The 20,710-nt window shown below is 38.7% G+C and overlaps 1 protein-coding gene across 2 annotated transcripts; it reads left to right on the forward strand.

The window, feature by feature from the left end:
* The first annotated feature begins 3,586 nt into the window (after window positions 1-3,586).
* SLC30A6 (solute carrier family 30 member 6) lies at window positions 3,587-18,989 on the forward strand. Of its 2 annotated transcripts, none has more exons than XM_059469323.1 (14): window positions 3,587-3,629; window positions 6,054-6,140; window positions 6,740-6,824; window positions 7,869-7,911; window positions 9,900-9,965; window positions 10,367-10,447; window positions 11,683-11,718; window positions 12,524-12,618; window positions 13,384-13,432; window positions 15,262-15,381; window positions 15,682-15,784; window positions 16,090-16,137; window positions 16,704-16,772; window positions 17,783-18,989. In XM_059469323.1, exons 1-14 carry the CDS (start codon window positions 3,627-3,629, stop codon window positions 18,278-18,280), a joined length of 1,383 nt encoding a protein of 460 aa, XP_059325306.1. In that variant the 5' UTR covers window positions 3,587-3,626; the 3' UTR covers window positions 18,281-18,989. The 2 variants fall into 2 exon arrangements, with proteins under 2 accessions (XP_059325306.1, XP_059325307.1); XM_059469324.1 differs by lacking the exon at window positions 3,587-3,629 and adding an exon at window positions 3,785-3,998.
* The last annotated feature ends 1,721 nt before the right edge of the window (window positions 18,990-20,710 follow it).

Consider the following 20,710-nt stretch of genomic DNA (forward strand, 5'->3'; position numbering starts at 1 on the left):
GTGTGTGCTTATCCTAGTCTTGCTAGATCATGGTGAAAACCAGGAGTTTTCACATAACTAATTCTGGTGGTCATGGAGAAGTCCTGAAAATTTTGGAGCAAATTTGCTTGGCCTCAATATGGCTTTTCTTTTTTTAATTTTGCCTGGGGGAGATTGCTGCTGTTAATTCTGAGTTAACAATATAATTTCTTTACTTATCCCCACTGCCTTACCCTTTGTAATTCTGTCTTGAGGCTGCATCTGGACTGCTTACAGCTATTTCTGTTATTACAGTTACATCCTGAAGATAAAATTAATCAAACTTTATTTTTTTAAGATTCATTTTAATATTACATATCTGGCAGCATTAGGGGTCTCCAAAAAACAGCCATGACCACTGCCTTCCACACATCATCATGTCAATCACTGCTAAAACAAACCAACCAAATAAAAATCAATACAGGAAGGAGGAAAAAAACCCCAGTGTTTTGGACAGAGACATGTGAGCTATTCCTGCCTCTGTCAAGGAATAATTCCTTAGGGCAGAAAGACATCACTGGTGTCTATTGAAGGTATCTCTCTTTGGCTGAAATACTGCTGCTTGAAGGTAGATTTTGAACCACTAAAATGATTTCTATTGGTAATTTTGCATATAGTTTACAGACATTCAAATATTTTATTGTTGTAGAGGAGATAATCAGATAAATTAAAATCAGTGAAGAAAGAAGAGCATGAGAAAACATATCTCACCATTTGCTATTTTGAAATCTACAGAGATTTTGGTTTTGGCAGCATACTCTGGACTGAAGTTTATCTTGGACTCAACAAATTGTTCCCATTCCAGCCAAGGAAGGAGGGGAGACAAGGCTGCATGCCTAACGTTAGATGCTGGTGTATCTCAGATGTTTATTTCTGTATTTGAGTGCTCCAAGTTGGCTAGAGAAAAGTGAGAAAAAAGGTATGTTAAAACTTGTTGGGTGGTGGGGGTTTGTTTTTTTGGGGGTTTTTTTGTTTGTTTTGGTTTGGGATTTTTTGTTGTTTTTTGGTTTTGGGGGGTTTTTTGCTAGTTTGTTTGTTTGGGTGGAGTTCATTTTGTTGGGGGGGTTTTGTTGTTGGTTTTTTTTTTTCCCCTCATCATGCCATCTTTCTGCAAATTTCCAAATATATTGTGAACTTGTGAAATCCAGCCTGTTTCCTGCAAGGGTTCATATGGCTCTGGAGAAGACAGTTATGCAACATTCCCTAAGTTAATTTTTATTCTATGTATCATGATAAAACAGAAAATAGATGTACTGGTGAAGGCAGAAAAATACAATTTAACTAGAATCCATCTCTCAACACCAGTGGGATTATTCCAGGTGCTGTGTTGCAGCTATATTTTAAAAACCCACGTTTTTCAGAATATCAGCCTACAAGGAACCTATTGAGCAAAGTGTGGCGTTTTTTACCACACAGTTTTGAAAATTCCACTTTTTGGGAAGTGTATACTGTAAGAACAATATGTTCTAAGTCTGGAACTTCTGTTATTTTCAAATCTCATTTTAGTAATTTCTAAAAGGCCTCAAACTTGCCTCAGTAAGACATTCTTGAAGACTCTTAGTTTTGTTATATGCAGAATGCTAGTATCAGCTGTGCTATTGTAGAACTTTTCTTCTGTGAAGACACTTCCTCAAGTGCAGTTTCTAATAACTAACTATTGGCCTCTTCTGGGAAGAAATACCCTGTGACATCAGATAAATCAAAAAGCTCAATACTATGTCAATAATGAAGGAACCAAACAACTTTGTGGAGCAAATTATACAGTGGTTCATCAGAGTTCTGATTTCCTCATTAAATTTGAATGGAGGCAGCAGCTGCAGTTTGAATTCCTTGCCTGTCATCCAGATTCTATAAAGCACAAATCTATTTTCTGCAAATAGTTTCTAATACTTCTTCCATACACTGGAAAAAAAGCTTACTGATTACAGCCAAGAGCTTAGAATGAGGTCTGAGATATTAAATATATCTTAAGGAGTACAACTACCTGATAAGTCTGATAGTTTTTCTTAATTAATGATACCTCTAAGGACCACATATACTCAAAATCTAGAAAGTAAAAATGATTTTATCTTTTTTTTTCAATAATAAAATCACATATCCTGGAGACAATACACACAATTGTGAAGCACACTTAACTGTGAAGCAGATTAAAGACTGGCTTGTTCCTGGTTTAATTTGATGTACAGGCCTATCTCTCACCCACAGTCAGGTAAGTATTTTGGTAGGTTTTACAGAACAGGTGAGATGCAAATAACATTTTTAACTACGGGTTCTGGAGAACTGAATGGACTCTTTAAAAGAACAAAAATTAAGGCAGTGTTACCAAAGGTTGTTTCAAGTTTCTTCCTAGGCACAATAATCTGTCTTAATAAAATATCTCACTTCGATTTTTATTCCTCTCTTTCTCACTTACTTTGCAAATAATAATAATAATAATAAATAAGCTGTTTTGTGAATAAATCTTTAAGTACATTCAATCCCATGCAGGTGCTTTGCAACACAATTTTTCTTAAAATCTCTCCGAACTTCCACGATGACTTCTGTTCTGGAATTCGTTGTACTTTCCGTGCAAAGCGTTCCTGCCGTACACATCCCTTCTGACAGGAACTTCTGGGCGCAGTGCAGCCATCTGCTGGCCACCCAGCCCGGGGGATGGCTGTCCCCTTGTGTCCCGGCGTTCCAGAGCCTCGGCAGCGGTACAGTGGCAGAATCCTGTCTCACAGGCCGCTTTGGATAGCTGCTGGCTCTGGGATGGGCTGGGCTGCGTGCGGATCCCTGCTCTGCGCTGCCGTGCTTCCAATGTTCATCATATTCACAGAAACGAGAGCACGTCTGAGGATCTCAGCACACAACAAAGTGACTAAATTTTCAACATAACTCCTGTAGTTTGGAGAGCTGCTGTCCTTCGGGGGTTTTGCTGTGGAAAAGAAATGCCTTTTGCAGGCTGTGTCCTGAGGGCCCTTAACGCCGGTACCGCGGCTGGCGGTGGGGACGCAAACCCATCCTCGTGGAATTGCTGTCGTGGAGTATCGTGACAGACTATGACAGACCTAGGACTACGACACCCATACGCTGTGCCACGGGAGGTTTAGGTTGAATAACTAGGAAGAATTTCTTCACAGAAAGGGTGGTTAGATATTGGAATGGCTGCCCGGGAAATGGTGGCGTCACCATCCCTGGAGGTGTTTAAAGGAAAGATTGGACGTGGCACCTAATGCTATGGTCTAGTTGACATGGTGCTGTTTGATCACAGGCTGGACTGTGATGATCATAGGTCTGTGATGGCACCACCGGTGGGAGCCCTTTCCTTGGGCTCTCGCAGGCAGCGGGCAGATCAACGGCACAAGTGCAGGGAGGCGGCCGACAAGACGTTCATGTCCCGAGGCGGACCTCCACCTCAGCCCGCCGGGGAGGAGCGAGGCAGGGGCGGCCCGGGCCCCACATCCCGCGGGATCGGGATTGGGATCGGGACGGAGCCGCAGCCGGCTCCCGGCGGGCGCCGCTTCCGCCACGTGTCCCGCCGGGCCCGCTGGTTGCCGCGGCGACGGGAACCTCTCCCGCCCCTTCCGGCCTCGCATGGCGCCGTCTCTTCCGCTGCGGGGAGTAATATGGTGAGTGGCCCCTGCTGGGGGCAAGGAGGGAAGGGGAAGCAAAGTCGTGTGTGGAACACGGCGTGCGGAGGCTGCTGGAAGCGCCCGCTCCCTCGCCGGGGCGGTGGCGCCGCGGGGCGCCCGGGCAGGCGCGGCCCGGAGCGGGCCCGGGGGCAGCGCGGGTGTCGCTGCCCGTGCGGTGTTTGCTCCCCGGGGCTCTCCGCCCGCCCCTCGGGCGCCGGCACCGCGGGCAGGGCCCGGCCGGGAGCCGGGGCCGTGGGGGCTCCTGTGCCAGAGCTGCCTCTGGAACACCGGGCTGCGGTGTGAGCCTCGGAGTTCTCCTTCAGGGCACGTCGGTCAGGGAGCTGGGACTCGCCGCAGGACAAACAGGTTATAGTGCGCTTGCTCCAGGTGTCGGGGCTGTCACTCTATGGCTCGCTTCCCTAAGACGAAAACCCGATCTTTTGGGCATGACCGCCGCGTGTGCGCGTTCATCTGGGTGGTGAAATGTTCCCTTGTCGTGCTGAGCCCCGCTGGAGTGACTGGAGTGACATGGGTATCCATGACAGGTGCTGTCACCTGATGGGGCAGACAGCGCCGCTGGCTGCAGGAACACGCCTTGTGGAGCTCTTCTGGCACCTCAGGGGCTGGCTGAGGTGTGGGGCAGAAGCTCTGTGTGTAAGCTCTGGGCAGAGCTGTGGGATCCAGGGATGCCTTCATGCCGAGGTACTACATCTGCTGAGCTGGAGCTTGTCCCGAGTGGGCTGGGGCCCGCCTGAGTTTGCACAGGTCCCCTGAGGCACAGAGTGCACAGCCCTGAGGCACGGCGTCCTTTGTGGACAGGGGTGTGTGGCGCAGTGTGGCTGGGCAGCGCACACAGTGCCAGCAGTGTGGGAAAGCAATGGATGTGAAGGTGACAAGGAGGGCTACGGGCATGTGAAAGGTCGGGAGGGGAAGCCGTGTGAGGAGTGGCTGAGGTGACTTGGGCTGTTCGGCCTCAGGAGACTGAGGGGAGCCCTCACTGCAGTTACACCTTCCTCACGGGAGTAACAGGAGGGACAGGCACTGATCTCTGCTCTGTGGTCACCAGTGACATGAGAGAATGACTTGGAGTTGTGTCAGGGAAGTTTAGGTTGGGTATCAGGAAAAGTTTCCTCACCCAGAGGGTGGTTGGGCACTGGAACAGCTCCCCTGGGAAGTGGTCACAGCACAGCCTGACAGAGCTCAAGAAATGTTTGAACAATGCTCTCGGGTACGTGGTGTGACTCTTGGGAGTTGGACTTCTGTGATCTTTGTGGGTCCCTTCCCACTCAGGATATTCTGTGATTCTTTGTGATTCTGTAACACAGCAGCTTTCATAAGCAGGCTGTCCACTGCCTGTTAGAAAAGCTTTCTGAGGTGTTCTGGCATCCTTCATGTATCTGTTAAGAATTAAAATTATCATGTAATGATTTGCTAATAAAGAAAAGAGTAAGTGCCCATGTTTTAGCCCAGATGAGCTAAACTTGGGATATGTAGTAGTGCTTAAAGTTTAATTCATGGCACACGTGTATTTCTCAGATAATATGAAATGCAGCTTTGTTGACAAAGTCTGAAAGTTAATTGAATTTATTTCGGTGAAGAGCCCGTTACTATATTCTTTTGCCTTCTGCTGGCAGCTAAGGTGTGATAGCTTAAAATCAAGCCTTATTTAATCTGGCCCCAAATTGGTGCAGATGACAGTGGTCTGTCATTACAAGGCCACAAATTTCTATTGCAAATCAGAAGGGTTTTTCACGTGGAAAGCTTACTTCTGTGTGGTCAGAGCAGAGCAGATGATAACCAGAAGCTTGGACCCTCCGAGGAAAGGGAGACAAGTGTCATGGCAGATGAGTTTCTCTGGTGGTCTGCTCCCTGTCTCGCTGGCAGAAGAGCCATGTAGCTTTAGGTTAAGTCACAGCCAGGATTGTTGGTATGTTTCATTTTGTTACTGGCTTTGTGTTCACCACATCACCAGCATTGTTTTTACTTCTGTGGTGGGTTCTCATTTATAGGTCTGTAAACAATATTTCCCTGTTTAATAAATCTGTTGCCTTTGGGTGGGAAGTGTGTTTTGATGAAGAAAAATATTTGTGTTTTAAAACTGTCTTGTAGTAGTTTCATGTAAATAAAAGTTAAAACCCCCTCTTTAAGTGATACTTTAGTGTCTCTTCCAGTAAAACTGAGTTCTGGATTATGTCTAAATGAAGCTTGATTCTAAGTAATTTGTCATTTTCTAATATAATAAACCATATGAAATGGTCACCAAAATATTGAGTTTAAAGTTTGTGATAGTTCTGATTAACAAAAAGTTCACCTGAGTCTTTGATACAATTGTGAAAATAGTTCAAAAATGAAGATTTCCTTTTTGCTAATTTAATTATGCTGTAAGTAAAGTTTTTAATTAAACTGTTGGTTTTTTTTAAGGGGACAATACACCTGTTCCGCAAATCACAGAGATCATTGGTTGGAAAGTTAACACATGAATTTAGGTTGGTTGCAGCAGACAGAAGGGTAAGTATTGCTTAAAACAATCATAATTATTATAAAAATACACTATTAACTTAAGTATATTATGAAATTTTTTCTTTGAATTTTTCTAGCTGTGCTTAAAAAATAATTTTAAAGTTGTAGTGCTTCTGTGCGTTGTCTCTGTGAATTAGTGTTTCTCCAGAACTTATATATTTATATCTGATGGGTTCAGTGGAACTGTAAACTGAGTGTGTTTAGATGTTTTTGGGACCAAAATTTCAGCACAAATAAAGGAACCCAGTAATATAAAGTTGCATGAGTTCATATTCAAAAGTCATTACAGCACACAGATGCTGTGTGCTGTAATGAAATGCAAATATTATAGATGGGTGGGGTGTTTTTTAGACCAAAAAGGTATTTTAAGTATGGTGGCATTTATAAATGAGTTTTAAAATAATCTGTAAAGTTTAAAAGACTAAGGGCTTGCTGTTCTGAAATGAGTGGTGAATTTTTGGGAGGGAGGAGAAGCCAGTTCTGTTTGCATGACCAAGTACAGCAATATTGTTTTTTAAGACCAGATAGATAGATTTCTGTCTTGTAAATTTTTGAAGGTATAAATACATATTTATTCTCATCAACAGTCCTGGAAGATTTTACTGTTTGGTGCTATAAATTTAATATGTATTGGCTTCCTGCTCATGTGGTGCAGCTCTACAAACAGCATAGGTAGGTGGCTCTCACGTACTGAAACTACAACAAACTACTGTGTGTTTCTTAGCTTGTGGAGTTCCAGCTGACTGAAAAGCCAAATCCAGTGCTTAATGGAGTTAGGGGTTTGCACAGCCAGGTTCAGAAAGTGCTTCCTTTTGATTTGCCACAGTCAGCTTAGAAAATCAGCAATTTTCACAGACAAGTTTGGAGGGGTGGAAGTCCTTCAAAGTTTGCAGTTTTTCAGTCCTGCTGGTCATTTGCTTCCTGCAGTAGCTTCTTCATCTTTAAGCCTGAAAACAAGTAGGCTTTTGAGTTACTAGTCCTCAGACCTGTTCCATGTATAAGTAGCACCAGTGACATGCAGAGTCCCTTGCTTGCAGTTGAATGAGGATGTTTGTAGTGTGGAAAAGGCTTAAGACTTCTTTGCTTCCAAGGAATGCTCAGCAGTAGCCAAAACACGAGTGTTTCCAGCACCTCTGTAGCTGCTGCTGCAAAGCACAGCGCTGTGAGGGCTGCTGGGGAAATGAGCTCCAGATCAGCCAGACCCAGTGCAGTTCTGTGTGCCTTCTGCTTTTGGACAGGGGCTTCAATGTGCTTCCCATCACCTGCACTGGGAATAGAGTGCTGGTTTAGTTTTTAATTTTTGGTGCAGGTTTTCTTGCAGTTTCAAGATAGGTTAGAGATGCAAAACAAGTAAAATATTCAGTTCAACCTAGTTATCACTGCAATAACACACACAAGAGATCTCTTACTTTGGTAAGTGATGTGTTTCTGGAAGATCTCCTGACTTTCCAGTACCTAAATTCCTTGTCACAACTTAGTCACAAATGTGGTAACTGTGTGTCTGGGTGCTTTAGTTGAATTAGGATTGCCATAATGAGCCTGCTTATGACATTAAATATATTGGTGTCTTTAGAATAACAGAGACTTGCTCTGTCAGTAGGGGCAGTTTATGTAGGTAGAAGACTGGAAAGAGCTGCACAAAAGGGACTTGGAATACAAGTGTTTTTTGCATTGAAAAATTAAGTATTAAATTTTAATATTTACTTTTCTTTACAGCTTTAACTGCTTACACATATTTGACAATCTTTGACCTTTTCAGGTGAGTTTTTTCCCATTTTGTCATACTGTTCATTTTGTCTGTATATTTCTATACATTTAAAATTTACTTACAGGTTCAAAGACATGTAACTTATTCTTCAGTATAGAAACAGTCATTGCTTTAAATATAGCTTAAATGAGTATAAAATTGCACACAATAAATATATTGTATTTGTCTGTTTATTAGATGTATTGAGAATGACCATAGCTATATTGAGAATGACTAGTAACTGATCAGTTCAGTCATGGATTTCTCTGTGCAGATGTGTGACAACATAAAACAATATAGCACAAAACTGTTGTCTGGTTGTTCTCTCAGAACATTTTCCTAATGCCATGGTCACTGATTGTGAAGCAACCCTCAGTTTTAACATCAGGAAACAAGAAGCATGTCATTCTATTTCAAAAATATTTCACAAGCTAGATACCAAGTATTCTGCACATAAGGTCATTAGATATTTACAGTGTTTTTCTTGTATTCTAAGAAAATTATATTAAAACAACTTTTAGTATGATAGTTCTGAACACTTGCTAATATTGATAATACAGACATGAAATATATTCAGTTCTAAGATACAGAATGGTAGCTGTGGTTGAGAAATAAAATGTAGGTATTTTAAAAATATTAGCCTACAATACCTTCCTTGCTATCTCACTATCTTATAAAAGAGTCATACATATATCCATTTCTGAGTCATACATATATCCATTACCTACTATAACTTATCTGACTTACAGTAAAACATTCATAAATTACATCACCAAACATGCAGAAACAAAAATGACTTGTTGGGATAGGCACAAAAAAAATTATCTGTGACTGCATTGGCATTAAGTTTAACTCTAATGAATTTTGTCTTTGAGAATTTTGTATCTACTGAATTTTTGTCATCTTGCTCAAAATACCTTTTTCACATTGGGGAAATTGGGGAAAGTGTTGATATTGTACTTCCCACTTGTATGGAATTCTTTTTTCTTTTAGTTTTGGAAGAAGGTGGAACAACCTGTCTTTGGTTAATTAGGGGCTGGACTAGAAGATTATCCTAAGTCACAGCAATCTCTTTCAAGAATTTTGATTTGCTGTAAGGGAGAACAATGCTCAGTAATTCTGCTGCAAAAATAATTTTCTGCTTCTTTTCTTTCTGTCATTGCCTGGTTGCGTATAATAGTCTCACTGAGAATATGAGTTTATGGCTTTGTATAAGAATCAAGTTGTGAGGATGTGATTGTTCATCAGTTGTAGGGATGAGTTCTTGATCCAGTCTGATTTAACATTGTTATTAATTACAAAAGGACTGCATGAAAGCACAGATGGCACTGAATCTATGTGGATTCCAGTTGAAAAAATTATTCTGTAGAGAAAAAATTGTTCAATAGAGGAAAAATAGGCAGAGGAAACTGTACTCATCCTTGAAACATTCTGACTACTACCATGGAGATTCCAAAATAATTGGAATTCTAGATGTTCAGTATGGGAGAAAAATTTGGACAGAACATATCAAGAGAGACCTGTGGCTGTCAGTGAATGGCCAGCTAGATTAGAGCTCGTGTAGGTGAATGCAGCCAAAGAAAGTTCATCTGTTTTGGCTGTGGACAAATTACATAGAGAAATTACACTGTGGAAAAGAAAGGCAGTACTCAGTGAGGCCTGAGATTTACTCTGGAGTACCAAATCTAATTCATGGTATAACTCTAAAGGAAGACTTTAATGGAGATATTTCTTGGCTTTTTCTTTCACTCTTCTGTCTTGCTTATCAGCTTCTTCTCATGTAAGCAGCATTTCTCAGGTTACAACATTTCTAGGCAAGTTCAGAAAGCACACGAGGAGCATTTAGAACATCACTGGGACAGTGATGGAGGTTGAGTTCATGACAAGATGTTGCTGTATTTGTATGTTGAGTTCTGGTGGCTCAAGTGTGTATTTGTAGATTTTGCAGTTTGTAAAGGCTGCTGTTATTGATCACAGTGTAATTCTCCCCTTTTTTTCAGTTTGATAACATGTCTAATAAGCTACTGGGTAATGATGAAGAAACCCAGCCCAATCTATTCATTTGGGTAAGTACTAATAACAAGATACAGTGTTTGATAATAGAGCATTTCATACATTGCTCACTGTCATTGCCTGGATCCCTGAACAGCCATCAGTAATACTCTGTGTGTGAAAGAACCTAAAAGTGAGGAGGGCCAAGGCTTACTGTAAAGAACAATTAAAGAGTAGGGGATGGACAGGAAGAAAAATTAAGAAATGCTGAATTTTAAGGTGTCTCTGATGAGTGGAGTGTTAAAAGAAACTGAAAATAATGACTATTCCATAAGACTTTCAGTTTCTTCCCATCTGTCTGCTGTTGAATTAATTGGAAAAAGTAGGTGTATCCTGCTGGTTCTTGCACAGAAAAGATTCTATTGGATGCATTGTTCAATGTTCAGTGTTTCTAAACTTAATTCTCAAATTTCAGGTTTGAAAGGTTTGAAGTTCTAGCTGTATTTGCATCTACAGTTCTGGCACAGCTTGGTGCTCTTTTTATACTGAAAGAAAGGTAGGGTTATGTATGTTTTCTTTCATTTTATAATATATGAAGATATAGTCCAACTATAGATCAACTAAAAGCACGTGTATTCTATGAGTGCTGTATTTAAAGAGATACTTTAGAAAAAACTTAAAAGATATTAAAAAAATACTGCTAAACCTTACTGCTTGCTTTACATTTACTACACTACATGTAGGCTTTAGATGTAAAGATGGGAATTGATAAATGTTTTTAAAAAGCTTTTCTAGGGAAAGATTTAATGGTTTTAAGAATACTTTTTCCAAAGGTTGTGTCATTAATTTAATGCATTTCCGTATGCATCTTGACTTTCATAAGCTCATGAACAAATAAAAGTTTTTTTGTTTTACTTGTGTTGCTTTTTGAAGTCAAAGTAGCTTCATAATATATCAAGGAGCTGAATGTTTGAAGCATCAACTTCTTCACTCCCTCAAATTTTGCTCAAGTATTAATTTGCCATACCATGTATGCTTGGGAGCATTTCTATTTCAGGAGGTTAGCCTAAAACATTATTCTTGTTTTTAAAGATGAAGAGGCTTTTGTTAACATCTGGAATTTAAAACTGCAACAGTATACCTTCCCTTATTTTATTCAAGTGCTCTATTTTCTGTGTAAAGGGCTCTATTAACAACTTAGCAACTTTATACTATAAGATAAATGTATTGAAGTGACAGTCCACTGGAATGAATCACCCTTTGTCAAAACTTCCAAGTTTTCCAGCATCAATTTTAGGAAATTCCACAAACTTAGCAGGTTTTTCTGTTATAGCTGAAGCTCATTTGTTAACTCACTGATGGGTGAAAAAAGATCTATATCTCCATCCCAGTATCCAATGCCTACCTGATTTGACCTTGCATAGTGTGAGGCTGTAAGTCAGGAATTTCAGACTTAGTTTGTTGTGGTCACCAACACGGGTGGTGGTGCCAGTAGCAATATTTTTTTGCATGTTCATTTACAAGCATATTTTTATCATACAGGCAGCATTCATGGTAACTGGCACATTTTGGAAATATTTGGGAAGTCTAAATCACATCTGCTTTGATTCAGTGTTAAATGCTTTCTTTGCTTACAAGAGTTGCTGTGTTTATTTTAGCAATCCATTTTTTGCAGTACTTTATCAGTTTTTGTTTATGAATGGCAGCTAATGCTAAGGAACTGTAAAACATGCTTCGGGTGTCAAGGCTTTACTGTATGAGTATAACTCAGATTTTCAATTATTCTTGTAGTGCAGAGCGGTTTCTGGAGCAGCCTGAGATACACACGTAAGAAATTATTTTGGCATGTCACATGTGTTGTTGTCCTTTTATGTTTCTAATTCATATCTAGCATATATTGTTTATGCAAGTTCTTTCAGTACCAAATTGCTTTTGGTACCTTGGCATTTGTTTCAAACCATGTGCAGGCTATACTGCAAACAGTTCTTTTCAAGGTACAATTGAAATTTAATGCTCATGTTATATCAAATAGTGATCTAACTACACATTGCTGCTTTTCATAGTTCAGTTCCTTTTTTTTCTTGTGGCCTCTTGGAAGGCCTGGTATGTGGAGGGGAAGGATGCTGTGGTCAACAGGGAACTGAATGTTTTGCAAAGAGGGTTCAGACTATGAAGACCACAGGGAGAGGAAAAGAAAGTGTTATGGGGCAAAGGAAGGGGATGTGGCATGTATGATGAAGTAGTTCTAGAAGAAGGCTGGGGGTATATGGCATAATTCCATAGAAAGCTAAGCTGCTTGGCTGTGCTGCTGAGGGGACAATGTGTTTGTATCTTCAGAGGGCAAATATATATATATGTGTGTGTGTGTGTGTGCAAATATGCAGTTGGTTAAGAGCTGTTACTCAACATTATGAGCGTTGTGTGATAACAATAAAGTACCAAGTTCAGTGATCTGGTATAACCCTTACAATGATTATACACTGCTGATTATTAAGTGTTACACTAGTTTATCCTGCTGGCTTTCAGCCTCAGTGAACACCAAACAAAATATTTTGATAGTGTTACTGGTAGTTACAGCTTGATGATGTTCTGTGATGATGAGAAATTAAGACACCTTTTTTCCCCTCCCTAGGGGACGACTGCTGGTTGGTACTTTCGTGGCTCTCTTTTTCAACTTATTTACAATGCTTTCCATTAAGAATAAGCCTTTTGCTTATGTCTCTGAAGGTATGTGATAAATTAGACTGTAACAATAATTGAGAAAAAATGTTAATGTTCCTATTTTTATCAAGGTATAACTTGTCTGGTAACCTCCTTAACTAGTGGTTGTATATTACTGTTACCTCTGTTAATGTAACTTTGTGCAGTAGAATTGCCATCTGATTTTCAACTCCACTTTGCTTATAAGGCTCTGAATAGTCTGAGGTAATTAAGGTGATATTATTTTAATGCTGCAGTATCCTATCCTTTATTTTCAATTTTTTCAATGAAACCAGTGAAGGTCATGTGACAGATACCAGAACTTTCAACACATTTTATTGATGTATTAATGGATTAAAATATAAGTTAATGCAATAGTTCTTTTTTCCTTTTCATTGGTAAATGAAAAGCTCTTTTACCTTTTTCAGTAAGTAGATTTGCACTCATTCCTGCAACTGTAAATTGTTCTGTTGTAATTGTCCTGTAAATTGTCCATAGTTATAAATATCTGTTTTACACTATATTATATAAAAGATAATGGTTATAGGCTGCAATTATATTTGTATTTAATCAGTTCAGATTATTATAAGAGATGGATTTTGTACTTGCTGCCTGGAAAACACAGATTTGGGTCTGTTTTCAAGTGCCAGGGTATCTGTTGAGATATATTTATTCATTCACACTGTATTTATTGAATTCTTCCCTTAAAATAAAACTTGTGTGTACTTTAAAATGTAGTAATTTTAAAGTGGTAATTAAAATTGTAACTTTATTACCTTCTTTCTTTTGCAGCTGCCAGCACAAGTTGGCTTCAGGAACATGTTGCAGATCTTAGTAGAAGGTGAAGCTTTATATTGTTTTCAAAATCATTAGCTTTATATTGTTTTCAAAATCATTAGCTTCTGGAAGGCAGTGTTGGTTTTGTTTGTATAATAACGTTTTGGAGGGATATTGAGGCATAAACTTGTATTAGAGCTTTTAAAATAGCTTTACCTACTGCAGGTCTCATGTATGAACTCTGGAGCAAACATTGTCTCCCATATTTCCCAGATACATCAATCTAACAGAAATACATATTTCTGGGTATCTTTTCTTTTGAATATGTATGTTCAGTACATTGTATGTGATTCTCTTTGGGTGAGAATAGGAAAACTAGCATTGTCCTGTACATACTCGAACTGCATTTCACAACATGCATTACCAAGTGATATATTTTGTAATAATTTATGTTTATTTACTTTGTGGGCTGAACAAATGTTTCAGATGGTTGAGTTTAAATATGATATATGAAACTGGTTACTCACTGAACCATAGCTATGAAAATCCCTCACCTGTCCAGCAGGAAACTGAAAAGTCTGTGTCTTCCAGGGATATAAGCAGTGTTGTTCATTCATCTTGTCTGTTAACTGTCTTGTTTGTATTGGATATCTGAATGCAAGATAACATTGTTTGCAAATAGTTTTGTCAGATGTTAGGGAAGTTTATTTTAATCCATACATGTTTTTTCCAACTATCTGTCAGTATCAAAAGAAAAATGTTAAACCAAGTCGTGAAACGTGTTAAGTATGCTTCAAAACCCATCTGTTTCTGCATCTTGTGATCTTTTTCACAGTTAAGGAGAGCAGAGAATGCTGACTTGGTAACAGAAGAATTGATTTTATATGGGTGTGAGATGTTACATCATCAGAACCAAAATCTGTGAAATAGTTTTGGAAGACTAATAATTAGGTTTCCAAGTTTTATTAAAAAAAAAAAAAAGATAAAAGGTGGATACCAATCACAGATAGTTCCACAGCTTCCCTTTTATCAGTGTAGAAACACAGTTTTAAGGGGAAGGACACTGATGGATAACTTGAAGGAGTCCCAGATCAAGAGTAGTATTATTTCTACTGGGTTTTGAGATCACCTGTATAGAGTTAAGCCAATATGAGTGAAGCCCCATTGAATTAGTATGTATACAGCTATTTCAGATGTGCTATGTGAAGCAGTGCTGATTTAAAAATATCTGCACCTGTATATAATTATGTTAATTAAAATTCTTACAGAAGCAGGCCAGCACATGATGTCTAAACATAAGTTGGCTTTAACCATAGCAACAAAATATTTCATGTTGTCTTTGCCTTGAAATTTTCCAGGACGTGACATGCACTTACATTCACTGGAAAGTACAGAAACTCATTTCTCTCTTCATACTCCTGTTGACAGGAAATAGCTATAAATAAGTAATTTTCGCAGCATTCCCTCATGCATTTTTTTGGTCTCCTCTATTCAACTAGCTGGTCTTCTTCCTCTTTTCAGACTCCATGAATTAGTTAGCTTTGACTTTAGGACACTTTGCCACACCAAGGTGGCAGATGGATTGAAGACAGGTGATACTCAAATCTCTCACTGTGTACATCTCTGTAATACCAGTATTGAACCCATGAGGCACTTGTGTTGCAGACAGCTGATAGAGCTATATCATAGAGTTGTGTTCCCACAAAAAACCACTTGGTTAATTTCTGCTGACAGCAGCCTTTGAGCTGATTTAGTGGGGCCTTTTCAGTGCTCATCATGTGCTATGACTGCCGGGTGTGTTAGAAGTTAAATGCTAAATGATGGGTGTACTTTTGGAATTTCAAAGTAGTGATGAAGAGCTGGCTGACAGCTGCTTTTTCTGTTTTGTTGCAGTATTTGTGGAATCATCCCAGGATTGAGTAGCATCTTTCTGCCACGGATGAACCCTTTTGTCTTGATTGATATTGCTGGAGCTCTGGCTCTTTGCATTACATACATGCTCATTGAAATCAAGTATGTGCAGTTGTTGTTTTAAAACAGTAGCTCTTTTTGTATCCAGTCTGTGGGAAAATACATTTTTTGCATGAGAGGAATGATCTGATGTAGAGCTGCATTTTGTATGAATGGCATTGCAACTCTGTGAATGCATCTGTCTGCTGTCCAAGATGAATGAGAGTTGAAATGAGATTAGCATGTGTAAAAGTTTGTAAGTGTATATAATTTAAAAGAATGAAAAAAGAATCATAAGTAAGTTGTTCTGCCTCTCAAAAACATAAATACCAGCGTTTCTTTAAAATGGCTCTTTCTCCCTAGCAACTATTTTGCTGTGGACACAGCCTCTGCTATAGCAATTGCTTTGATGACATTTGGTACCATGTATCCCATGAGTGTCTACAGTGGGAAAGTTCTACTCCAGGTAAGGCAGCCTCACAAATCAACAGATTTTGTGGTTTTGGTTTTGTTAAATGGCCTTATTAAAAAAAAAACCAAACAAATAAAACCCTTGAAATCAGTTTTAAGTTTGTAGATAGGAAGTGTTCCCATGGGAATTTGTGATGTGGTACAGGAATATTAAAGGCTGTGCAAATATGCATCACAAAGTCATAAGAATTTGATGAAAATGCCATTGTGTGGGTAGACCAGACTTAAAGGCTCTCTTACTTGAACAGGGCCAGTTAATCTTTATTTTAACTGTGTTTTCTTTTCTTCTTCTATTTGAAGACAACCCCACCTCATGTGATTGGCCAGTTAGATAAACTTCTTAGAGAGGTAAGTCAGTATAATACACAGCACAGTGTGTACAGCTAATGAGCATTCAGGAATGTGAAGAATTCTTCTGACTAGTCCAAGAAGTTTGCTAAAAATATTTTTTAATATTTTTTTAGCTGCATGTAGAAAATAGGAATCTTGTTTTCCAAGATGAATAGTGTCTTTTAGGTATCTGGAACAAATCTGTCTAAGTAGTGCAGACTGTTTTTATTTAAATTTTAGCTACTATTTGAAGTGGTTGACAAATGTGAGTTGAAGGAGGAAAAGGAGTACAGGCAGCTGTTGAATTACAGCATATCAAGTTGAGAACATACTTCAGTTTGGCAGCAAGAATTACTTGAAATAGGTTCCTTAAAACTTTTTTGATGGATTTGGATGTTTAAGGGTAGCAAAAGTGTGATAGATAAGCATTAGTGACATTAACAGACGTCATTTGTTCTCTGTATGGAGCTTTTATTTCACTAGTGAAAATTATTTGTTATTCAGTTATGCATAAAAATACATTTCTAAAGGGATTTGAAGCTTCTAATTTCTTTTCATATTTGTGGATGTTTGTGTAAAATTAGGTTTCAACTTTGGATGGTGTGTTGGAAGTTCGAAATGAGCATTTCTGGACATTAGGTTTTGGCACTTTGGTAAGTTATGCCTTTATTATCTTCCTAGCCTTTGTTGTGAGATACTACTTAAATTTTTTAATTTACATAAAGATATTTCTTCTGAAATACTAACTGTAAAAAAATTTGATGGAGTCAATACTCAGTCTGTTTGCTTTATTGCAAAACTTCTCTTCCTCTGTCCTTTACATTTTTTAAAGCTTTGTTGTTGATTAATGTTATTAATGTATACTGCAGTTCTGGCTTAATGCATACATTTTGGCAACCGTAGAATTTCTTTCATATTTTGGAGTGAAGAAAATGACAAACAATGGAAAAAACATTTTTTGAAGTGGTTTGTTAGTGTAAATTGTCTAGGAAGAGAGAAAGAACTGTTACCCTTCAAGCACCAAAGCTCTACAATAGACAGTAGAATCATATGTTTTCAGCATTTCTAGGGGAGAAGGTAGAGCAAAATAATTACAGTTGTGTACCAATAATTCTGTAAGCTTAAAGAAATGAAGGGATATTTTTTGTGATACAGAGTGATCACACAGAACTTGGTTATTCCTAAGCTGATGCAAGTATTTTGTGACAGCTGGAAAATTAAGAGTCTTAGAATATTTCTTCACTGCTTTCTTCCAGTATGCTGCCCTTCTTAAAACAGCAATAAAGGCATTTGTTCTCTATTTCTGATGTAAAAACAGCTTTCAGTTTACTTTCTGTCACTTATGCCTAAATTTGCATTTTGTTCTTTTGAGCCATTTTTCTCCCCCAGTTGTTGCCTTTCCTGCCAACACATGTTGTAGTGTATAGGTTGGTTCTAAGACTCACTTTTCCTGAGTGAGGATCTTGCTGTGTTCATAAGAGACCAGCACATTAGCAAAGATCAAAATGTATCCTGCAATAAGGTTCTTAATTTAGTCAGTAGTTTCCACTGCAAAAGGTCTTTGTGTAATTCTCTACAGGATTATTTGCCTTTTCTTGAATGCATGTGGGGAATCTTTATTGGAGTCATAATTAACAGCCATCTTGTTTTTATCACTTTCTAGGCTGGATCGGTCCATGTCCGAATTCGGAGAGATGCAAATGAGCAAATGGTCCTTGCCCATGTCACTAACAGATTATACACATTGGTCTCTACCTTGACTGTTCAGATTTTCAAAGATGACTGGATCAGACCTACCTTATCATCTGTGCCTATTGCAAACAACATTCTGAACCTTTCGGATCATCACGTTATTCCAATGCCGTCTTTGAAAGCTGCTGACAATTTGAGCCCTGTTACCTCCACTCCCGCTAAGCCCAGCAGCCCACCACCAGAATTTTCTTTTAACACACCAGGCAAAAATGTGAGTCCAGTCATCCTTCTAAATACTCAGACAAAGCCCTATGGATTGGGCTTTAATCATGGATCTGCACCCTACAGCAGTGTACTCAGTCAAGGACTTGGAATACCAGGAATTGGAGCAGCTCAAGGATTCAGAACTGGTTTTGCAAATGTCCCAGGCAGATATGGAACAAACACTCGTGGTCAGCCCCGACCGTAATAAACACCATTATTTATTATACTTAAGGGTATTGACTTAATTCTTTTATTACCCAATTTTTATGAACATTTGGAATGTCACATCATTCTGAATGGCTGGGAACAAGTGCATTGTTCATATTCATGAAGTGGTTAAAAAGCAGTTTTTTCCTTCGCATCAGCAGTAGCCTGTGTAATGCCACAGATATTTTGCAGATTTACAATACTTTACAAGTAGTTTTTATAGGGTGTCTATTTCTACTCATCTTTTTTATCTGCTTTTCTTCATTTATCCAAGAATGTATTGAGATGCAGCACAACGCCATAAGAGAATAAAATTGTGACCAGGTAGCATTTTTTTTTTCCTAATGAAAATTACTGGATGCTGAATAGCAGAGTGTAGGAAATGGCAGAAATACAAGTCCCAATTTTCAGACATGTTTGATTGCTGTATTAAGCCATGTTTGGGCCAAATCACAATTAGTTTTTGGTTGCAAAAATCCATCAAATATTCATGTTGTGGCCATTGCGAAGGCAATCTGGCATTTCAGATTGTAATTGATTTTGCGATACCGTGTTTTTACATTTTTATTGATGCTTTTATAGAAATTCAGATGGTTCAGCAACCATTTTCTAGTTGTAAGTATTCCATACTCATCTCTGATATTTCTTACTTTTTGGTTTAACTGCAAAATTATTTAGCAATATACTGGGAAATAAAATACTTAAAACTTAAGATTTTACAAGCACCTCTTTTTTACCCTATTAAGGATACAGAACAGATGACTGTTGTTTCTGAAACCAGTATTTAATTTTTGACTATGGGGAGTATTCTGTGATTTGATTGTGACTTTGTATTTTCCTCTTTGTATTTTTTAATAGTTCCAGGGGGAAAAGTAATTTATTTATATTCCTGGTTTAAATCCAGAGTACAGGATCACTGAGAGTTCATAGTCACTGCTGGAGTGCTTAACCTTTGGGGCACATTTGGAACAAGACCACAAGAAAAAAAATGTGCTTTTGCATTACTGTTCTACTGTACATTGAGCTGTCTGCATTTCTCCAGGGCCTTTCTCAGAGAGCTCTTCCCTCCCTCTCATTGCTGTCTTTTCCTTCTCTGCTCTGAGAACAGGGAAAGGCCTTTTAGAAATACTTCAGGTTTTTTTTCTGTTCCTGTGTGCAGTATCTACATTACAATTGCCCCTCTGCACATTCTTCTGCATTTCTTGGCTGTCTAGGAATGGGTTGCTCATTCCTGTTGTTCCACTTGCAACTCAGGGTGCTATGTATTGGCTTCCACCTTGTTCATCTGTGTGCTAAGTCAGTGACTCCACTTCTGTGAGGTGGTTACATGGAGCTGTAGTATCTCAGGGATTCCAAAGATACTATGTTACCTGAAGATAATTGCTTTGATGAAGAAATCTTTCTTATGTAGATCTGAGTGGAGAAAACAACGTTCATTTTAATTTTAAAGATGTGTGGCCTCTTCACTGGCTGAGGACTTATTTTTCTTTTTTTGTGTAAGAATATTTGTATTTTTTCCCCCTCTCCATGACCTGTGTTTCTTCAGCCAGTGCTGGGAGGAGGGAGTCATTCTTGCAAAAGCGAGGTGACATTCTGCATGATGGAGATGTATCTTTTGGGGATGTTTCAGGCTGAGGGTGGTGCCCAGGCTGCCACTGGGATGCTGTCCATGTAAGTACAAGTAGGGAATCGAGTTCTGTACTTCATTTGCAGCGAGAGTGAAAATTTCATTGCTCTGTTAGGAAATGTAATGACCTGGCAAAGTTCCATTTAAAGATTGCAATGAAGTTACAATGATTGGCTCTGTTTCTGTGAGGTCAGTATTAACTCAGTATTAACTGTGGTCCATTATCCTGTCTTTCTGTGAGCCTATTACATGTGCCGTTGCTGCATGGAAATTCACTGAAGTACAGAACACTTGAACAGATTCTCTGTACCTCTTGAGTGGTGAATTAGACTGCACTTTCTACAGCATCTGCAACACCTTAGAGCCAGCAGAATGTTTACAATACACTACTCTTGTGTGGCCTGGTTAACAATTGTTCCTTACTCCAGTTTCATAATCACTTGATATCACTTTTTCTGATATTTTCAATACATTGTATTATATTGAATGCATGCTTACTTGTTTTCAGTAGAAAATTAAATATCCATTTTATTAAAAAATGAAGCTGATCTCTGATTTAAAATGAGAAGGGAGGGTGAGAATCCCAGAATTCTGAGTGCAATATAATCACTTTAACAAAAATACTTTTTTGAGTGATTGTTTACAGCATATATCATATGTGCAGATGATAAAGATTCTTTTAGATTTTAGAACAGCTTTTTAGCTGCTTTATTGTTATGAGTATATTAGAACATTTGTTAAATCAGCACAGAGTAAAATGTCTCCTTTTATATGAGGAAAATAAAATCAGTGTAATTTGTA

The sequence above is a fragment of the Ammospiza nelsoni genome, chromosome 3 (genome assembly GCF_027579445.1).
Source record: "Ammospiza nelsoni isolate bAmmNel1 chromosome 3, bAmmNel1.pri, whole genome shotgun sequence".
In the NCBI taxonomy this organism is placed as follows: domain Eukaryota; kingdom Metazoa; phylum Chordata; class Aves; order Passeriformes; family Passerellidae; genus Ammospiza; species Ammospiza nelsoni.